Below are 19,584 nucleotides of genomic sequence, written 5' to 3'. Positions count from 1 at the left end.
GGAGGAAGATTTACACAATTGTATGAACTTGTATGAATCTTTGATCTTGCATTAGATTAAATGGAGACTGGTAGATTTACGTGTGCAAAGGTGTTACGTTCCCCCCCATCTCTCTGTTTGTCTTAGTTGTGTCTTGTATTGCACTTGTAACATCAGGATCATTGCAGGATGCAGATTTTTCCCACATGAGCCCAAATTCGTCCTTCATCGATGCCTGAAAAGAGCAAGAGGATAATCTGTTGAGATGTAAGTCATCATCCATCTTTGTTTTCTCCTCCGTATAGAGGTTGTTCATCAGATACACAACGGCCCAATTATCCCGTAAATAACACTGGCTGTGAAAATACATCTGATCCTAATAAATGGAAGGGCACCCTGGTTTGTGTTGCATCAGAGGAGGAGAATTGTAGTGTGGATGCAGCTGTAGGTCAATCTAGAAAGTGAACATAATCAAGAATCAACGTTAAATGAAAGTAAATCAAAAGCATCTGCGCACCACAACAAGCCAGCCATTGTGTAACAGCTACAACAATCAAGACGCGTTTGCAGCTCTCACACCAGATATACAGTGATGATACAGTCATCAGCGGTGAGCGTGTGATTGTGCATAAACACGACAAAACTCCACTGAGACTTTCCTCTTCTTCTAACAGCATCAGAGAACCTTAGGTCTGCTGCGGCTTCGATGCCAAACCTAAGCAGGCAGAGCTCCAGGAGCCGAGTTGTGCATAAACACCAGAGAAGTAGCAACCACATCCAGAGAGAAACCAGAGCAGCTGTGTGACGGCACAGATCCAGGGAGGTCGGACACCACCAGTTAGAGTTTCTGTATCATCATCAGGACTAAAGAACAGCAACACTTACCAGACCATACCAGCGTGTATCCCCAGAATATATTGATAGTGTCGACTATTATATGGTTATTGATTGATTATTGATTATTATTTCTGGATATAAGTATGTCTAACTTTGTGTGACAGACAAACAGAATATGGCAGCTTGTATCATTTCTGTTGACTTCATGTCCATCCTGAGCTAAATTACATTTACTGACTCAAAACTGTTCAGTCCACCACAGCAGGCATCAAATCCACTTTTACTTTCAAGGATCCATTGTTTTTGTTCATGTCTCTGTGTAAGGCAGACAAAAGACAGACTTGATGTTCGCTGTCATGTTTCTTAATGAATGGTCAATAATAGAATTTGGCTTTTAGGCTTCCAGTGTAAATTTAAACAAAAGATACATCAGATTGATAGATGTTGTTATTGTGTGGAAATGAAGTGGTAAACTGTTCACCACAATGTCATCAAATCGTTTAGACATGAAACCACAGCATGGTTGAGCTTCATCAGAACAGCCAGAGTGAAACATTTAATATATGACAAAGCATTGATCTGTATCGGTTATTGATTATCACGCAGATAGAAATAAGTGTTTGCGTGACAGCTCATCTCAGCTTGGCTCTTGCGCACAGCAGAGGGGCGCGCAAATCCAAACACTCTCTCTCTCTCTCTCTCTCCCTCTCTCCCTCTCTCTCTCCCTCTCTCCTCTTTTTCCCCCACTCTTTCACTTCTTTCTGACCGGACACGACAGGAGGTCACTTCTCCATCCAGCCAGGATGATGCAGTTTATTTTCACCGGAGTCTCGCATCTTGTCCTGGTTCTCCTGGTTCTCCTGGTTCAGCTAACGGTGCCTGCTCAGGTAATCCAGACAAACACCAGCACATAGCCTGCCCCTTATTTCTAATGTCGCAAATGACATTTATTGTGTTTGAGGAAACAAATTAGCCATTCAATGTTTACGCCTATTGTTTTGGAATTGAATTAGAAATCAAACGAGAGACGTTAAAGAAAGAATCACGTGTGTCTTTTTTTAAAATAAAGAGTTGTCTATTATTTTCTCCAAATGTGACTCCTCTTAACTTCTCTGCTTCACGTGAAGAAACTAAGAGGAGTCACATCAGGGCTCTGTGCGTTTTTACGCACAGTCTCTGTCTCTGATTGGCTGAGTTCCACCCTATACATTCCATCTAAATTCAGTGGTTTGACAATCTGCATGTTTCCAGTCATGTGTAACCAGATGCAACAGCTGCACGTGACTGGTCCAGAAATGTAAAAGTAAACTGACTGCAGTGTTCAGCCTCCTAACCTCAAACATCATGTTGTTCACTTAAACTAAAGCATGTTGCATGTCTGTAAGTAAATAACAGAGACCTGCACACTTCGTGTTACCTTTCACAGCAGGTGGAGTTATTGGTGAAGTTTTTTAGTCAGTCCACTTCTAGGACCGGCTTGAGTTTTGAATCAGATGACTTTTGTGGTGAACTGCTTTATGGGCCCTGCTGAAGAGTTTCTCCCTCACATGAGCAATTGTGGTTTGGAGACTGTGTGGCTCCAGGTCGTGTTACCTCAGATGTGAGGAGCGTATAAAACTCCACATCTGGTTCTCTGGTTCATGCACAGGTGCTTCCTCAGGCCGTATCACTCAGCAGGGAGCCGACTGCTCAGAGAACATGCATTGTGGTGTGTGGAGGGTTGTCGTGAGCTGGCTAGAAACTGTAGAGGTGGTTCTAATATGGTGTAGAAGAACGTGAGATGTTTCTCATGCATGGTGCAGTCCAGAACGCCTCTTATAGATCCACATGGTGTTTATGGAGATTTGAGTCACAGCAACAGATCATGTGTGGAAATCTGTACTTGTGCTTAACAGAGAAGACTGGGAATAACTGAGCGTGACAGCTCAAATATCAGCACACACTGAAGTCAGATCCTGGTTTGAGTCCAGCTTGTGTCACAACCTGTCAAGCCCCTGCAGCCACTGTCTAATGAAAGTTATACATTTCACACACAAAAGATTTCCAAGATGATCACATAGACATATGTGATAAAAATGCATCCGACCTTTAGAAGAGAATGACAAAGGAAACCTAAGGGAAGAAAAATGTATATCTCATATCTTACATTCCCTTTGGAAGCTTCGTGTACGTTAGAACATCAGAGGAACAAAAGAACAATGAGAGAAGAGACAAGAATTTTCCACATTCATTTTTATCAAACCAATAATCAGTCTTAGACACGTTAATGTTATTGTTCACACATGTCTCCAGCACTTCTAAGGTCTATGAGTTTGTGCTGTATTTGGCAGAAGTACAGTGAAATTCATTTAACATAAGAATTTTACCAGAGAAAACTAATTTGGAAGCTTCACGTAAGTCACATCATTAGACCAGCAAAAGACAAAAGAAAGGGGAGACAATAGTTTTTTGTTTGTTTGTCCACTTCATCAAAACAATAATCCGATTTAGACAGAGTTATATTATCGTTACGGAGTTTATCGTGTCCAACTTTAAGGCATTTCCCCATCACACTGAATTGTTCACACATGTCAGCCTGTGCTTAAGCTCATTGCAGCTGCTGTTATCCATCTGCTTCTTTTGCTGGATGATGCAGCACATTGAAGGACTCTGGGCTTGTGTTGTGTTTGGCAGATATACAGTAGAGCTACATGGAAATAAACATGACTATCCCATATTTAAACCTGTTTATATAGAATACTAAGTCTTGAATTTCCATGTAAGTTACAATATTGGAGGAACAAATGGACAAAGACACATTTGTTCACTTGAGCAAACCAATAATCAGTGTGGAGCTTGTAATGTCCAAAATAAAGGCATTTGCCCATCCCACCATATTGTCGATGTGTGTCTGCCTGTTCCATGCTCATGAATTATAGTGGAATTCACAAAGAATCCCAGAATAAAAACTTGTTTTCCAACCTAGGCATTAGAAAACAACGTTTCCACCACAGTTTCTAGGCTGAGAGGAAAACAGGAGAGAGTTGGGGAGTCCGAAAGAGATAGAAGAAAAAAAGAGAGAAAGAGCCAAGATCCACAACAGTTTCTGCTTAATTTGTTGTTTAAAAAAAACGCTGCCATTGTGAGTTTAGAGGCTGGGTTGTGAGAACATTACAAAGTTCAAGCTGAGTTACGACTAACTTCAGTGCTGCCTTTGTGTTAAACTGTGTTTATTGTGTGTAAAACTCCCACGAGACGAGACAGCGGCTATTGTTTGCTGTTATTCTTTGCATTCTTTGAAGGTTCTATTTTCTTCTTGTAATTCTGACCCTTCCAGTGTTGAGAAACAAATGTGCTTTTTGTGGTTGCCTGTCTCATTTTACTGCCTTTTTTTGTGCTGAATTGCAAACAACCCTCACACCATGCTGCACCACAGCACCCCTGGATCATGTGATGTGTGTGCAGTGTCTTATCTCTACCACAAGATGGCACTCTGCCACTGTTGTTGTAACCACTCACTGTGTCAGTTTCCTTCAGGTTAAATTGTGTCTACTTTTTAATGTATTTAGCAGATTTGAAAGAGTTTTTCTTCTGTGTCATTTTGCAGATTAAAACTATTTTCATCTTATTTTTCTCTGTATTTTTGCAAATTTTAAATGTATTTTTATTTATTTTTCTATATATATATTTGTGGATAGAAATTAAATTGTTATGTATTTCGCCAATTTGAAAGAAAATAAATATTTAAAGTATTTTTTCAGATTTTAAATAATTTTATTTTTCCATGTATTTTTGCAGATTCCACCTCCACCAGACGATAAGGCCCCCAGAGGTAAATGTTTTGAACAGACTTTCCCTACCTGATGCAAATGATTTAAAAGCTATTCTCATCTTGCCCTCTAGGGATGATGTTCCAGGAGGTGCTGGCGAAGAGCATGTGTCACCCTATGGAGCAGCTGGTGGATGTGGAGCAGGAGTTCCCTGAAGGCATTGGATACATCTACATGCCTGCTTGTGTGTCACTATGGCGATGCTCTGGTTGCTGTGGGGACGAGAACCTGGAGTGTCACCCCACCCACGAACGTAACATCACTGTACAGGTGGAGAAAGATCTCGAAACACAAATGCCTAAAGGGAGATCTTCCTGTTTAGTTTCAGTTTTTCCTTTCCTATGTTCCTCAGATGATAAGAATTGCTCCGAAGATATCCAGTGACCACGTGGAACTGACCTTTGTGGAGCATCAGAAATGTGACTGCAGGTAAATGAGCGATCGGAGGAGAGTGGGGACGGCTGCAACACTTTCTGTCTGCTAGTGAAAATGATTATATATATGACATATTATCCACAGTATTTATTTGACTTGAAGAAAACAAATGTTTCAACTGACCCCAACCCTTTGAACAGCTGCAGCACACATCTGGTTTATTAAACATATTAGAGACAAATTTCACTGTTTCACTTGAGTTTTTGGTCTCAATAAGAACCGTAAATTGAAAATATAAAATTGGTTATGGCAAAAATTATATTATCGTGTTATTTATTTATTCATTAGTACTTATTGGATATCAGATATTGAGTGTCAGAAGTCAGGCAAACATTGTTTTAAACTGAGTTAGCTTTGATTCATAGTTATCAAAGGTCAGGTATGTACGACAAAATATAACTCGTGAAAAAATGACTTTCATGCTTTCTCAATAAACTGCCAGCTGTGTCCCTGGTGGGGAAGATCCACCTGAGTGTACCCAGTTTGAGTGACATCACTCTAACTTGTTTATCTGTTGTAACTGTCCCCAGTCTCCCAATTATTCAAAAAAACATCACATGCCATTTGAGATCTGTATGACTCAGTTGTTTTTTCTGTTTTTTCCTTGTTTTTAGAGCCCGTCAGACACTTCTAAAATATAAAAGGTCAGTATAGGAACATTTTATTTATCAGACTTGAAAACATGATTGTCCTCATTGCAATCAGCTCTTTCTCCACAGCAGCAGCGATGAGACCGGCAGGATTAAACCTCGGAGGAGGAAACTCAAGAAGACAGGGACCAGCTGCGGCAAGTAAGAGATGGATTGCCCCCCTGTGGGACTCACATACACAGTTTCATAATGTTTGGACATTTACGGTAACATTTGAGTGTTTGTAGCACAGCAATCCAAGGCTGCTGAGAGCTCACACCAAGGACAGAATGTGTAAAAGTTCCATCCTAAAATAAACAGATTCACATAATCAGAAAAAAGAATCTCATAAACGTGTTGTCTTGACTGTATCAGGTAGATAAGTCATGCACAGACATGCAAACACTGTGTATATTTAATCAAATTTACATTAAAACTATTCAACGTGAATCTTATTCACTGGAGTGGGACTTCAACAACAGCAGCGCTCAGCTCTGGCCTTCAAATTCAATCTGACCAAACTCTAACTGCAGCTACATATCTACAGATCGACCTTAAAGCAAGAACTTTCTGTACTTTTAGCTCAAACTGTTCCGTTCCATCTTCACTCTGCAGACACAACAAGGAGTTATATGTGCCGTGAGTTTGGTATTTGGAAAAGGTCAAAAGCAGCACGTGTCAGAGGTAATCTCTCTGGAATAATCTCTTTCCTTTCTTTCTCTCTAAAATTGTTACGGAACCAATATTGAATTATTGTACAGCGAAGATATACTTCAAAGACGAGACGCCCAAAGTAAATACTGATAAGTCCACACATGAAACTCAGTTTACTTGTCAGTGAGAAAGTAAGTACTACTTAGTCTGTGAAAACACTTTTTGAATGTCTCCTGTGGTTTTAAGGGAAGCTGTGTATAAACTCAGAAAATGACCCTATAGATGTTTATAACAGAAAACCTGTGTTACATACTTGAGGTGTGGGAGTTGAAGGGTTTCGGTGTGGGCGGTAAAAATCCTAGACTGTGTATAAAGATGGACGACATGTCTCCACCTCCGACATGTCTCCACCTCAATTCTTATCATTCTGTATTGAAGCAGTTTCCCACATGTCGGTTGACTTTTCTCAACTCTATCTTACATCATTATTCATATTCCCATATGGATGTTGAAACTGCTTTTGGTCAATGTCATCATCCCTCCTGTCCACAATGGCTGCAAAAAGACCTTTCTTCATTTCCCCTGTGTGGAAACACAGAGCTGACATTTTTAAGATTATCACACTTTTGGAAAAAATCAATTTTATGGTTAGAAAAACAATTTTTATCTGGACAAAGGGGTGAAACAGAAAGAAAAAGATATGTTTGCAAAAATAATTGGCTTAGTGTGGACATACGCTGATGCAATTCCAGTCCAAGTGATGAGGGACATGTGGGACAAAAAAAAGCATTTCAATGCCACAGTAAGAAAACACTAATAATAATTGCGTTCTTTAAATAGCACTTTTCATTACAAGTAACAAAGTGCTCTACAACAATAAAATAATAAGAAGAAAATAACATCGAATTCACGAACAATCTGAGTTCAGAAAATTTTTTATAAAGTTAGTCATATAGACATTATACGATCAAAGCTTTTTATATAACATAATAATTGTAACTTACTGTAATAATAGGTTAGCCCTATTATTAAGAAATCTCTCCCTTGTGTTTTTATCTCTTCACCGCAACTCAGCACAAAAACACTGTCTCTGGACACACAATGCCATTTTGCACAGATTTTGTTTCCCATAACTTTGTAACCACATCATGAAAATACCTATTAACAGGCACTGTGTAATTAAATAGTATTCCAATGCATGTGAGCATGTAAGTAATGTTTTGAGACAGGTTTGAAAAAAATATGGGCCTATCCTTTAACCATTCATTCAGGATCCCTATTATCAACTCAGTCATTGAAGCACATAATCTTTTCCTCCTTGGGGAACGAGGAACAATGGGTTATTTGAAGTAGATGCGATCTATCTGGCAACAACTAGGTCAACTGTTTGGAGCGGTGGCGATCAGGTTTCACTGTGCCCTGCTGTGGAGTCATTCTGGGTAAGGGTTGTTTTAGGTTAAAGTCTGTTGCACGTCTGTTATCAGTGGAGATCCTGTGTGGCCGTGTAGTTCTGGAAGCTGTCTGGTTAAACAGCCGCACCGTGCCTCGCCTTGACTCCTGTTCCTAACCCATAGTTTATGCTACATGCTTATTATCTCATTACCCCTCCACCGTGTGTTTAGCAGTCAAAGGACCACACCGTTTTTTATTTCTCCCAGCAGATTCAAAAAGACCAAATTCAATGAGAGGAGTACTAAACTAAAACTAAAGTGGAGTTTAACTTCCTTCATGAAACCTGATGCACATGCAGGCTCTTTAGAAGTTGTTGTGATGGCGGTCTTGTGGTGTTGATGTCTAAATTTCACTGTTGATAGTGGCAGACAGCAGACACAGACCATTTGACTACAACAGAGTTCCTCTTGTAACAACTTTAGAATGAATATTCAAGCTTTTACTTTGGGTTTTCAGGAGGACATTGTGTTTTTTTCACTGAGAAAACCACTTCACACACATATTCTATCCTGGAGTGACCCCTGACCCCCACAGACCCCTGATCCTGAGCCCTGTTGGTCTTTTCTGTAATCCATCCGTAGGTGTCAAAAACATCACATTGTTCTGCTGAGACTGCTTTCTTTTTTTTTTTTTTGTGCTTTTTTTTGGGTCTCTTCAATTGGATGCATGTTGGAAAAGTTTGTAATATTACCTGTAGAGAACTACTGAATCCAGACTGGGTGGAAATGACTGAGGTATATTTCTATATTTGCTACATGTGTTATCAAATATTTGAACAAGATTGCCTCTTAATATCTAACTAAGAACAAATAATGAAAATGTGATCATTAATAATCAATTTCCAGTTTGTTCTCAGAGTCAGGTTTGTACATTTGTCATGTTCTTGTTTCTCGTTGAATGGCCACAACCCTTAGAAGCAATGAAAAAGCTACAGGAAACTGTAGCTCATGAAAATGTTGTTATATTAAATGAATCAATTGCTCTGTTTTTTTTTACTTTCCAGGTGCCAGTTTCCTCAGAACAACTGATTCACAACAGTTTTATTCGGAGGACGGACTTTGACGTGGCAATCTGCAGCACATCTATGAAATAAATCTGTTTTTACATCATAACTTTGTTTTCTACTTTATGAGTAATTACAGTCTATTTGCACTCGTTTGGTTCTGACTGCTGTTTTTACATGTCACTTACACAAATCAATGTCAATTTTTCATTTCAAAAATGTGGCTGCTTTTTTGTGAAGTTTTAAAATTAAAAAAGGGTGACAGACACATAATCTGCAGAGATAATGGGTGTAATGCTTCAAGCTTACTATTCACTAGGCAGAAGGATGAAGGTCTCCATCCACCTCAAGAGATCACTGATTAGCTGTCACATCAATGTGTCAGACCCTCCTCTTCTGCAATGACTCATGTAGTTATATTTGACGTAAAGCTATTCTTTTCTGTCACAAGTCATATATGAGTCCGTGTATATGTAGCGTCCTATTTTTGCAGAAGTGTTTTGATGAACAATGAATCCACTCTTGTTTTAACAGGGATCGTGATAAGATTGAGAAAATGGAACACAATCCAAACACATAAAGAGTTTCTGTGTTATCAACATTTGCGTTTATGGATTGTTGGGGTCTGTGTGTGACGCCACAGTGAGTGTGAGGTGGCTTTATCTGGAAGGGCTGTGTAGTAAGCACATTGTCAACAGAGCACAAGGAGTCACTGTTATCCATTGATTGGTATTGCAATCACAGCCTCGTGAGATGATAGAGACGAGGTGAGACTCAAGAGAAAACCCTTAAAATATGGTATTTTGAAATGATCAGGCTTAAATAATTTACATTTTGAACAAGTGATCACCATTTACTTCAATTGTACTGGATTTGGCTGCAACGCTGTTTACACCTGAAACTCCAAATGTGATTTGTGCACTCTAACACTTGACCCACCCCTCCATCGGCATAGCGGTGAGTAGACAGAGTGAATTTAAATCTTTTTGGTGAATGATCCCTTTCACCTCACAACTTTATTATTGACGTTAAAGGTTCACTGTGTAGAATTTAATGAAATCTAGTGGCGAAGTTGCATGTTGCAGCTGAACACCCCTCACCTCACCTTCCCCTTCCAAACATGAGAGAACCTGTTGCCTTCACTTGTCATAAAAACTCAAAAGGTGTTTAGTTTGTACAGTCTGTAGAGAGGACCCTCTAAGTATGTTAAAAAAGGGCTCATTCTAAAGAAAACAACAATTGCACAATTTATATTCCATTTCTGCCAATAGATCCCTTTCACCTAAATCTCCCACACTGCACCTTTATAATCGTGCAAAGTCAGCAGTCATGGTGCATTTATATCCAGCATGTGATCACTGTCCCTTCTCTCTCTGGGCATGTATTCACTTTCCACCTCCTGCTCACCACAGTCTGCATACCTGCACGTGAGCGCTTTGTCCTGTTATTGTTTGCTGCCTCCTCAGCGCAGGTTAGCCGCGGGGCCGACGAGTCTGTTATGCAACACGGAACATTACGCTCGAACCCTGTCGTCACAGGATTCCCTGAGTGTCGGTGCTGTGTGTCGGTGGTGTGTGTATCGTACAGTACAACACACACTCCCCGCTCGGTGAACACGATGTCCTCAAACTGCCACACATCCAGGCAGCCTCACGTTTTTCAGCTGCTGCCCTCGCCGGCCAATCACCGGCCGCGGTACCCAGCGGGTGGGCGGGCGGAGCGGCCCAAATGCGTGACGTACGCGCTACTCCAGACTAAGCCACGCCCCTGACTTCCAAATACGGCAGGGCGGCTGTGAAGGAACACGCTGCCCCAGAACATCGCTTCTATCGCCGCACGGGAGCTGGAGGTGAAGTCAGCGGGTCCCCGGAGGTGCTCAGTAGCTTTGTGAACGTTTCGACGCCTTTGGAGGACGATCGAACTGCAGCCATCGCCGACGGAAGTCCCCGTGCGCCCGCACTTGACCTCGCAGACAGGGGAGGGGCCGCGTGTCTCGTGTATAGTACCGTGGAACACAGAGTTCCAGCTTCTGGAGAACACACGTTGACGGGACGCAGACTGCACCTCGTCCCTGGCTACAAGCTAACATCTCCTCGGTGATTGAGGACAGCGTCGTTGGAGCAGCGTTCATTTCCATGTAGGTGTTTTCTTTCATGTGTATGATCTGTGTCCTGCTGGTTTGTTTCCTCTGTGAGACGTTCGCTTGCATTCAAACGCTGCTAACCTTACTGGATCATACTAACTATACGTCCATGTTGTTTGCAGTCTTTTTATTTATACCTAGCTAGGTCACAGTGTAGCCACCACGGCATGTTTATTCTATGTGTCATTATTTTTAAGCACAGAGCGGAAAGTACAGTGTACAGTTCAAAGCGTCAATATCCGGGTTGGCTCCAGCTTTTGTTGTCGGGATCAAAATACCACGATGTACCAGAGTAGTGCAGCGTTTGTTTAAAAACGAGGCTAAATATTCAGCTAGTTGATATTAGCATGCCTCACTTGTCTGCTTCATTTAACCGGAACTGTCTTGTAAAGTCAGAAACACGTGAATGAAGCACACAGTCTGTGGTGTTGTCACACCAGGGGGTGGCGTGTGTCTTCTGTAGTTCCGTAAAGTTGGAAACATAAATTCCCAGATTGGAACTTCCAGGATCAGTAAATCATAAGCGAGATGTTAGAACACAAACAACAACTCTCTCCCACTGTAGAGAGGTGGACAATCCTGTTTTCATGAAGACGAGCTGGACAAATAACATTGATCTCTATGTACAGCTGGAAGAACAGACTGTGGGGCCTTCTACAAAGTGCAACAACGTTAAGGAGTCTTTTGCATAATTTTGGGAAATTATTCATTAACTTCACTCTTTTACTGTGTAGTCTCACCACAACCGTGTCACACTGCAATACTTGGTTTGGAAAAGTAGGCTTTTACATAGTTTCTGTGATTTGAGACCAGTGATATGTGTCCAGCTCGGCTCGTCTTGATGAAAATAGGCTTGTAGCCCATTGTCTACCTCACTGTGGGAAAGAGCGGTTGTTTTTGTCAGAACAGTGTTTCACTTATGTCTTATTGTTATCGGGAAGGTCCAATCTGTGACCACATTTCCAACTCTACCCAACTGTTTTCTGTCTCAGGATTAAAATATCCACTATAAACTGTGATATCATGATGTACACATGCTGCACACATGCTGCCCTGCCCTAACTGAGCATGTCAACTAACATCCTTAGGCCATCCTGTAGGTACTCAGTAATATGCTCAAAGAAACATTTTAATGTCTTTGATTTATGTGAAATAGTTTTTCGGATGCCAACAAAATAATAATGGTCCAAAACCAGCGAAGCGTTAATATCTGGTCTTTGTGTTAAAATTATATCAAATATGTAACTAGATGATATTTAATTGTGGCGGTAAAGGCCTGTCTACTGTAATTCTGTATGTGGGTTTGACCGGTCATCCATTCAACGCCTGCAGCTCGTCCAAAATGCTGCTGCTCGCCTCCTGACAGGAAAGAAAAAGTTACAGGATGGATTTTCAAATATGTTGTTATTCATTTTTAAGTCTCCTACTGGATTGGCACCGCCATACCTAGCTGAACTCCTAAATGTTCCCACTCCAGCTAGAGAGCTGAGGTCAGCCACCCAGCTGCTCCTGGATTTGCTAAAACTAGGATCATAGCCAAATGTGATCGAGCCTTTGCAGTAGCAGTCCCAAATTTGTGGCACAGCCTACCACTCCATATTAGATCTGCCCCTCTCTCGCACAAATCATTGTTAAAGACACATCTCTTCTCTTTGGAGAATCCAGGAGAATTTATTTGATATCATTAGTATTTTTGATGTATTATGTATTGCTGTTTTCTGGTTGTACTTTTACTTTGTAAAACACTTTGGTCAACCAAGTGGTTATGTGCTTCCCAGCTCTAACTGAGTAAGTCAGTCAACACCCTAAGTGTTTGTATGTGTATCAGTACACAGCCCCATGTTTTGTAACTGGGATGAAACAAGAGTCTCATTAATCTTCTTTTATTCCCAAATTTAGCCTTTGATCTGCTGATGTGGTTTTTGTGAGAGTTTTTCGAGCCAAGGACATCGTGGGAACAACAACAAAAACAACAACAGAGGAGATGAGCACCAAGAGGAAGATAGAGAGTCACTCGAGGTTAGCGAGCAGACCGCGCATCATGAAGTCTGGAGGCCCCCACGCTGATTCGGAGAGGGACTCTGGATTCTCAGGTGTGAATTTTCTCTTGCCGCATTGCTATGTACTTTTACTTTAGGTGTCACTCAAATTAACCTCAGTTAATCTACTTCCTTGCCTATAGATGCAAGCTCAGAGTATATGAGCACAATGGACACCACAGACTCTGAGGATTCACCCCGCCCCGTTGTGCAGCAGGGACCAAAGACGCCTGGCTCCCGGGTGGCTGTGGTAGGAGGCTCCTACTCCAACCTCTCTCGCATGATCATCATGAACAATGTCCTCCTGAAACAGGTACAAACATTAATTCTATAAAGATAAATCCTGAAACTTTAATGTTATGTGTGGAGTTCTGTTTCTGCTCAGAGTTTCAACCCTCAATCTTTTACCATCTGGTTGTTCCTATAATCAGTCCCCAGCAGGGAAGTTTTGGTTACTGTGTTTAACTTGAATGTGTGGCTACACAATCCACCCACAGCTGCCAGGAATGTGTTACCAAAAAAGACATTTAAAATAGACTCAAGACAACTAGCACACCAACACATTCAGATTTTATGACAGTAATAAAATCAGAAAAGCATACTGATACTGGTTTGCAAAAGTGAATTCAGTGCCAACACAAAGAGATGAAAGCAAAAATTTGACTTGGTATGTAATGTAGTTTGTAGTTTTAATTGTGATCTAAATGAAACTGTGTCTATGTTAGATTGGGTTCTGGAGCCTTTACTGAGTTTATCGACAGGAAATGATTGGAATTCTTGCTAATGGATAAAGTTCAAGTTTATAATTGCTGGGTTCACACACAACAGGAATGTGATGGGTGTCTTCAAAGCTCTCAATTTTGACTGTGTTGCCTTTGCAGCCTGGAGACAACCCTCCTGCTCTAAAGCCTTGGGGTTTTAGTCCCGCGGTGGAAGTGGTTCAGCCCGTGGTCCAGCAGCCTCAGGTAGTGTTCCTCCAGCCTGTGGTCTCTCGTCAAGCTTCTCCTGCCTCTAAAGAGACAACCTCCAGACACAAACGCCCTAAGAAGTATCTTCCAATCCTGAAGTCCTACCCCAAGATTGCTCCACATCCCGGAGACAGCTCCTCTTCCTCAGGGAGAGGATCTGCGTCCTTGTCTTCACCTCCCTCCTCCTCCTCCTCCTCGTCCTACTCTTCTTCTTCTTCTTCTTATTCCTCTTCCTCCTCTACGGGGTCAAATAGAGGTAACAGTCTGACCTCCAAGCACCGTGAACACAGTCAAAGAGACAAACATCCAAAAAGTGTGTGTGGTAGTGTTAATAGCTCTGGCTCCATCATTACCAGTCTTCCTGGTTCCCGCAGCACCATCTCTTCCTGTCCCCAGAACCGACTTACTTTCCCCACATCAGAATCCAGCGCCAGCAGTAGTCCTGCCAGTGAGAGGCCTTCCTCAGCTTTTAGCCAATCAGATGTTACCACCTCCCTTTCGATCACTCAGACCACTGATTCCAAACACCAGACCCTCTCTTTTCCACGGATGGATGCTCAGGAGAACATTATCCTGGGAGAAAGTGACCTAAGTGACAATGAAACTGATTCAAGGAGGAAGCGCTTCTGCAACACCTACAACATTCTGAGCAAATCTGGCCTGCTCGACATTACTCTTCGTACCAAGGAGCTCCTCAGGCAGAATCGACGCACCCAGAACGACCTAGACCGGCTGAAAGAACACACAGACCTCTTCTTTCAGGCCCTGTGGAGCGGCGACACAAGCATTTGTATAAAGCTGCAGGCCAACCTTCAGGAGGAGGACCGAGCGCAAGAGGGGGAGAGAGCTGCTCAGACCAGCTTAAAGGCAGATTAAACCTAGGCTAGTGCAAGACAGTGAACTTTTAGACTGGGATGGGGGAGGGAAGGCCAGGGTTGGGGGGGGGGGCATCACAGCGTGCAGAGACAGATGGACCGGAAGTAATGTGCTCCACAATATATATATCCACCCCAGATTCTCTCACACAGACAGTGTGCTGTGGCCTACATTGTGATTGTCGCCTGCCCAAGGGTGGTGCAGATGAAGACTTTTTGTGGCCTCACAGCTTCTGATAAAAGTTCCCATCAAACTCAACAATATCTTTGCAAATGATACTATGTCTCTTTTAAAATGTTTCTTTGCTGAACCTGATGGTGTCAGTCAAATGTATTTGTGCTTGTAGAAAGAGAAAAGATTCAGGTAAATAATTTGCAAACGATTTGCTTGGTCAATCTCTATCAACTCATTTGCTGAGGCTCTTTCGATAGCTTAAAACTCAGTGATGGTCAATCACTCGCATAAAACTTTGTTACCAACTGTCGACTAAATGTGTCAGGGAACAAAGGAAAGAACCACAGCACACTGCTCTGACACGCCGAGCCTGATTAACAACTCCGACACTGAAACTGCTGCACAGAAATATCTTGCTCATTGGCAATCAGGACCCAGAACAATAGGATTGGATCTAAGGTATGAAGGGAAGAACAAGTTAACTTTTTTTAAATATCAAAAGCACAACAGAGGCTCAGAATCTGAAAATGAGATTGATTAAAACACCATGACAAGTCAATCTGACAACAAAATGAATTAGTTTGATGTTTCTGATTAACAGTTCTGCATCCATGCTTTTCTTCATGCTATGTTACACATAATACAAGATAACTTGGTGCCGCAGTTACTAATCATGCACAATCTCTGATTACCACAGGCCTAAGGGATGAATGTGTTCAGGCATTCTGCCAGTCAGCATCTTCTAACATGTGCCTAACGTGTCTTTCAGTTCCTGTTGTGTTTTAAAAACTTGATGTGAAAGATTTAGCCCGCCCGGTCGACAGTTTCAAATTCAGCACTCCCATCATGTTGATGGCAGCTGTGATACAAGGCAAACTGGCTCTGAGTAAAGCTCCTCACAGCCTTTTAAATGCTTCCCTGATGACATCTTGTTATCTTCCTGTAGCTCAACCATTGACTTGTGTAAATATTCCTGTTTTTGGTTTTTTTAAACATATATATGTATATACGCATTGGTGTAATTTAATGTGACATGTATGAAATAATTGTGAGACCAGTTGTTGTGCATAAACTTCAGGCCTTTTATTCAACAAAAAGTCCAACAGTTACATTATCTAAATCAGGAACAGTTGTGTTTATTATTGCATATTTGTACGTTTCTAAATTATGGCCTTATCATCCAAATCCTGTGTCTGTCACAGACCTTTGCATTTGCACTAAAATGATGGAGGAGAAGCTCTGAAGCTTTTTCTGGGCAGAATTAAATGGCAGCTATGGAAAATAATTATTTGCAAGTGCATTGTGAGTTATCATCAGCACATTACCAGTAAGTACATACTGCTCCTATAGTACTGTCATACATTAGATTATACGATGAGATTTTACTATTACTAGCAGTTTTCTCAATATTAAACATTGTTTATCAAATATCTGTTTATTAAACTATGAAATATTTGTGTCGATTATATGCTTGTTGTGCTTATGTTGATTTAAAATAAGTCACAAGGGAACGTTCTATTCAACTTCCGCCATTTTAACCCATGTCCATCTGAACATCAGTACATTTGTTGTCGTGTGTTCTGTGACTTAATGTTATGAGGTGTCACACACACAATATCTCAGAAACAACCTCTTTATAATTTAATAATTGTTTTTTAGTTTGTTCTGTTTTTGTAGGAACTAAACGCACATGCAATTATAGCCTTTTATTTTGTTAACCGAATGACACAGCAGCAATGTTTTATTCAGTTGTTTTTCTGATTAAATCATCGACCAGACGGATCAAGGCGGATAATGTGTTCTTCTTTTTCCACAGACAACACTAAATTAATCAGTATTTTTTGGTTTTCAGATGCTCCCAGACCAGATTCAGTTTTCGGGGTCACTGTCCTGCTGGAAACTCGCTCTGTGTTTAACATCCAGGCGTCTTTCTGATAGTTTGAGGTTTCATTGAAGATGTTTGAGGTCATCTTACATTATTTTCCACACTGCACCAGCTCCACTGTTGACAAAACCGCCCCAGATGTATTTTTTCTTCTCAGGTTGAATGACACAATATCTTCTCACGTTACTGCAGCCAGATGATTAACCACTAATGTTTTCCTGTGAGTGGGAAACTTAACTGGAGCTTTTAGTTTATGGTGGAGTTTCATGCAGAGGTTTTTTCTTCTCCTTTTCATAGTCGTCACTCAGTTCACAATCTTTCTTATCGTTTACATCCACGTTTTTTGTGATTCCAGGATTTCATCCGACAGAACCAACTAGAATGCAACAGTTTTTATTTTCTCCTGAGCTTTACGCCACTGCTCCAAATATTTTGTTCTTGAGATACAGAGTAGTCTGGGTTATTAGGATCTTCAGGCCCCTAGTGAAATTCATTCTCTCCCAATTCTCTGTTCTGAAATGAACCATTCTGAGTGAGGAGCTGCTGAGTGGCTGTTTGTGCAGATCTAGATGTTTCCAGTAGCTCAGTAATAAAAAACAAGATGTTGAGGCCTTGTCATAGGGACATTGTTGACGTTTACTTTGACACATGAGGAAAAAGCAACACAACCTTTTTACTTTTCATCTGGTTGAGCTCTGCCATTGTATTAGACGTCCTTCATGCCGGCCTTATTGAGACACACGAGCCAGGACTGCTGGCACTATTTTTTATATTTTCTTGAGAATTGTAAAGTTTATTTTCTTTATTTCTCGGACCAATAACACAAAGCACACATTGACCTAAACTTCCGAAGTTTTACCTCACGCAGATCAATTCCTCCTCAATCAGATGCGTTATTCTTAGGGCTGATATTATACTCTGTTAAACGCTTCGCTGTAGAGTCTTTAAATCTTGCAAACGATGTGTCGGCCTTCTGCTAAAATTAAATCTTGCTGTTATGACCCTGGTTCGGTGCCAATGGAAAAAATGATGGTACTATATCATTCAAAAGCTCAGTGAGGTTTTGGCTGAAAATAGCGTAACAATGCTGATCACGCTCATCTTTTTTAAGAGCTTCTCTCGTCTGCTGCTGCCATCAGCGTTCATCACCGGAGCACATTTATTTATCAGTAGTAGTTGTAATCATGTCAGTGTGATCTGTCAAGTTAGACTTTGTTTACATGGATCAACACTTGAGTGGTTTCTCTTTCTTGGATCATGCCAGTGTGATTGACTATTTGTTGACTTAAATGCATCAAACCATAATTGTCTCTGATGCTGCCATTATATACAATACATGCTGTGTCATGGACTGTTATCGCTGTTGTTGATAATCAAGTTATTTTCTGTCTTGATGTCAAGTTTGTAAAAGAGGAGTAAAGACTAGTTTTGCGTGTAATCTTGTAACACTGGATTTGTGTTTGAAAAGGATTCTGACAATTTTATCACAATGTTTCAGTAGAGCAGAAGCAACCATGGAAAATATTAGCTCGACCTATTTCTATGTTGTTCACCAAAGGAACTGTGTTAGGAAACCGTGCTGGATTCTTCTAATGGAATTAAACATTGCAGACTGAATGTAGTGCGGCTTGCTGGGAAACTTTTTTTGTCTATTCTAAAAGCGTAAATGCAGAACGTTGCTAAAGTTCTCACGGGACTTGGAAAACATCTGTTTCAAGTCTTTCAGTCTAAAACCTCTGAAGACACAAGACTTGTAATAATGACACTTCTGCAATAAACTACATTGTACATTTTAATTTACGGACTCATTGCTTGTTTAATAAATGTCTTTCCAAAGAAACTTCTTCATTGTTTTTATTAACGGTACCATTTCTTCATTGTCCGACTTGAGTTCAGATACTTTAAGTTTACATGGGGAGGAAGAGCATGACGTTTTTTGTTGGATACAGATGAGAAAGAGGATGACTGACAAATTTATTCAAGGGGTTTTCCACACACTTCTCTCATCACAGTGAGAAAGAACAAGGAAATGACCAGATATCTGCTCTTCCAGCACAATGTGTAAACTGAACAATGTTTGGACTTTTCATACAATTTATATTTCAGTGTGAATAGAGAATGCATCCTTTACTCTGCAGTTAAATTTTATTTAAAAGTTTAATTATTTTTTAGATAGAACTGAATCTGCATATCTTCTAAATACCCCTAAACTGTAATACATATGGTGCAATCTTGATTACTAATTATTATTGATAATGAATATTTAATATAATAATAACATTTGTAACACATGTAGACATTTTACCTTGCATACATGCAATAATATACCCAATGATATCAGTGCCAATAAAGGACTATATTATCCTATCTTATCTTAAATTGGACTATTTGATCTGTGTAGTGTATCTGACCTTAATACAGCATATAGCTTGATAAATAATTGACCACAGATGAAGATCTCTGAAGAAATATTCCCCAGTGGTTTGTCTCAGGTTCCCAAGAACCCACCTCCCCCTTCTATTGACTGTGCTTTTATTTTCCAGTGTTTATTACAGTCACTTTATGAAGGGCCTCTGGTTTTCGGCCCCTTGACCTCATGACCGTCCCTCCCTCTCCACTTCTTTGTGCTTATCAATGTTCTAAAAGTGTTACTGTATGGAGCTGTAATGCAGACAATGGGCCCCTGTCCATAGACATGTCA

The 19,584-nt window shown here is 40.7% G+C and overlaps 2 protein-coding genes across 5 annotated transcripts; both read left to right on the top strand.

Moving 5' to 3' along the window:
* Positions 1-1,513: 1,513 nt before the first annotated feature.
* LOC109632425 (snake venom vascular endothelial growth factor toxin HF-like) lies at positions 1,514-8,907 on the top strand. Of its 4 annotated transcripts, none has more exons than XM_020091686.2 (7): positions 1,514-1,703; positions 4,594-4,627; positions 4,699-4,895; positions 4,978-5,054; positions 5,675-5,704; positions 5,783-5,851; positions 6,305-6,476. In XM_020091686.2, exons 1-7 carry the CDS (start codon positions 1,620-1,622, stop codon positions 6,330-6,332), a joined length of 519 nt encoding a protein of 172 aa, XP_019947245.2. In that variant the 5' UTR covers positions 1,514-1,619; the 3' UTR covers positions 6,333-6,476. The 4 variants fall into 4 exon arrangements, with proteins under 4 accessions (XP_019947245.2, XP_019947246.2, XP_019947243.2 ...); XM_020091687.2 differs by lacking the exon at positions 6,305-6,476 and adding an exon at positions 8,799-8,907 and having other exon boundaries at positions 1,515-1,703; XM_020091684.2 differs by having other exon boundaries at positions 1,518-1,703; positions 5,780-5,851; positions 6,305-6,474.
* Positions 8,908-10,559: 1,652 nt separating this feature from the next.
* On the top strand, positions 10,560-18,321 carry cipcb (CLOCK-interacting pacemaker b). The gene is made up of 4 exons (XM_020091932.2): positions 10,560-10,935; positions 12,841-13,034; positions 13,124-13,293; positions 13,862-18,321. The coding sequence occupies exons 2-4, from the start codon at positions 12,926-12,928 to the stop codon at positions 14,822-14,824; spliced, it is 1,242 nt and encodes a 413-aa protein (XP_019947491.2). The 5' UTR covers positions 10,560-10,935; positions 12,841-12,925; the 3' UTR covers positions 14,825-18,321.
* The last annotated feature ends 1,263 nt before the right edge of the window (positions 18,322-19,584 follow it).

This window comes from Paralichthys olivaceus, chromosome 19 (assembly GCF_024713975.1).
Source record: "Paralichthys olivaceus isolate ysfri-2021 chromosome 19, ASM2471397v2, whole genome shotgun sequence".
In the NCBI taxonomy this organism is placed as follows: domain Eukaryota; kingdom Metazoa; phylum Chordata; class Actinopteri; order Pleuronectiformes; family Paralichthyidae; genus Paralichthys; species Paralichthys olivaceus.
Note: the sequence above shows the minus strand (reverse complement) of the source record. Positions and strands in the feature narration are given on the sequence as shown.

Bases quoted from the DNA above. Each gene is read 5' to 3' on its own strand.
- LOC109632425 (XM_020091684.2), top strand. From the start codon at position 1,620: ATGATGCAGTTTATTTTCACCGGAGTCTCGCATCTTGTCCTGGTTCTC. The intron at 4,896-4,977 runs GTGGAGAAAGAT...TATGTTCCTCAG, and splicing joins AACGTAACATCACTGTACAG to ATGATAAGAATTGCTCCGAA. The intron at 5,705-5,779 runs GTCAGTATAGGA...CTTTCTCCACAG, and splicing joins ACACTTCTAAAATATAAAAG to CAGCAGCGATGAGACCGGCA.
- cipcb (XM_020091932.2), top strand. From the start codon at position 12,926: ATGAGCACCAAGAGGAAGATAGAGAGTCACTCGAGGTTAGCGAGCAGA. The intron at 13,035-13,123 runs GTGTGAATTTTC...CCTTGCCTATAG, and splicing joins GAGGGACTCTGGATTCTCAG to ATGCAAGCTCAGAGTATATG. The intron at 13,294-13,861 runs GTACAAACATTA...TTGCCTTTGCAG, and splicing joins ACAATGTCCTCCTGAAACAG to CCTGGAGACAACCCTCCTGC.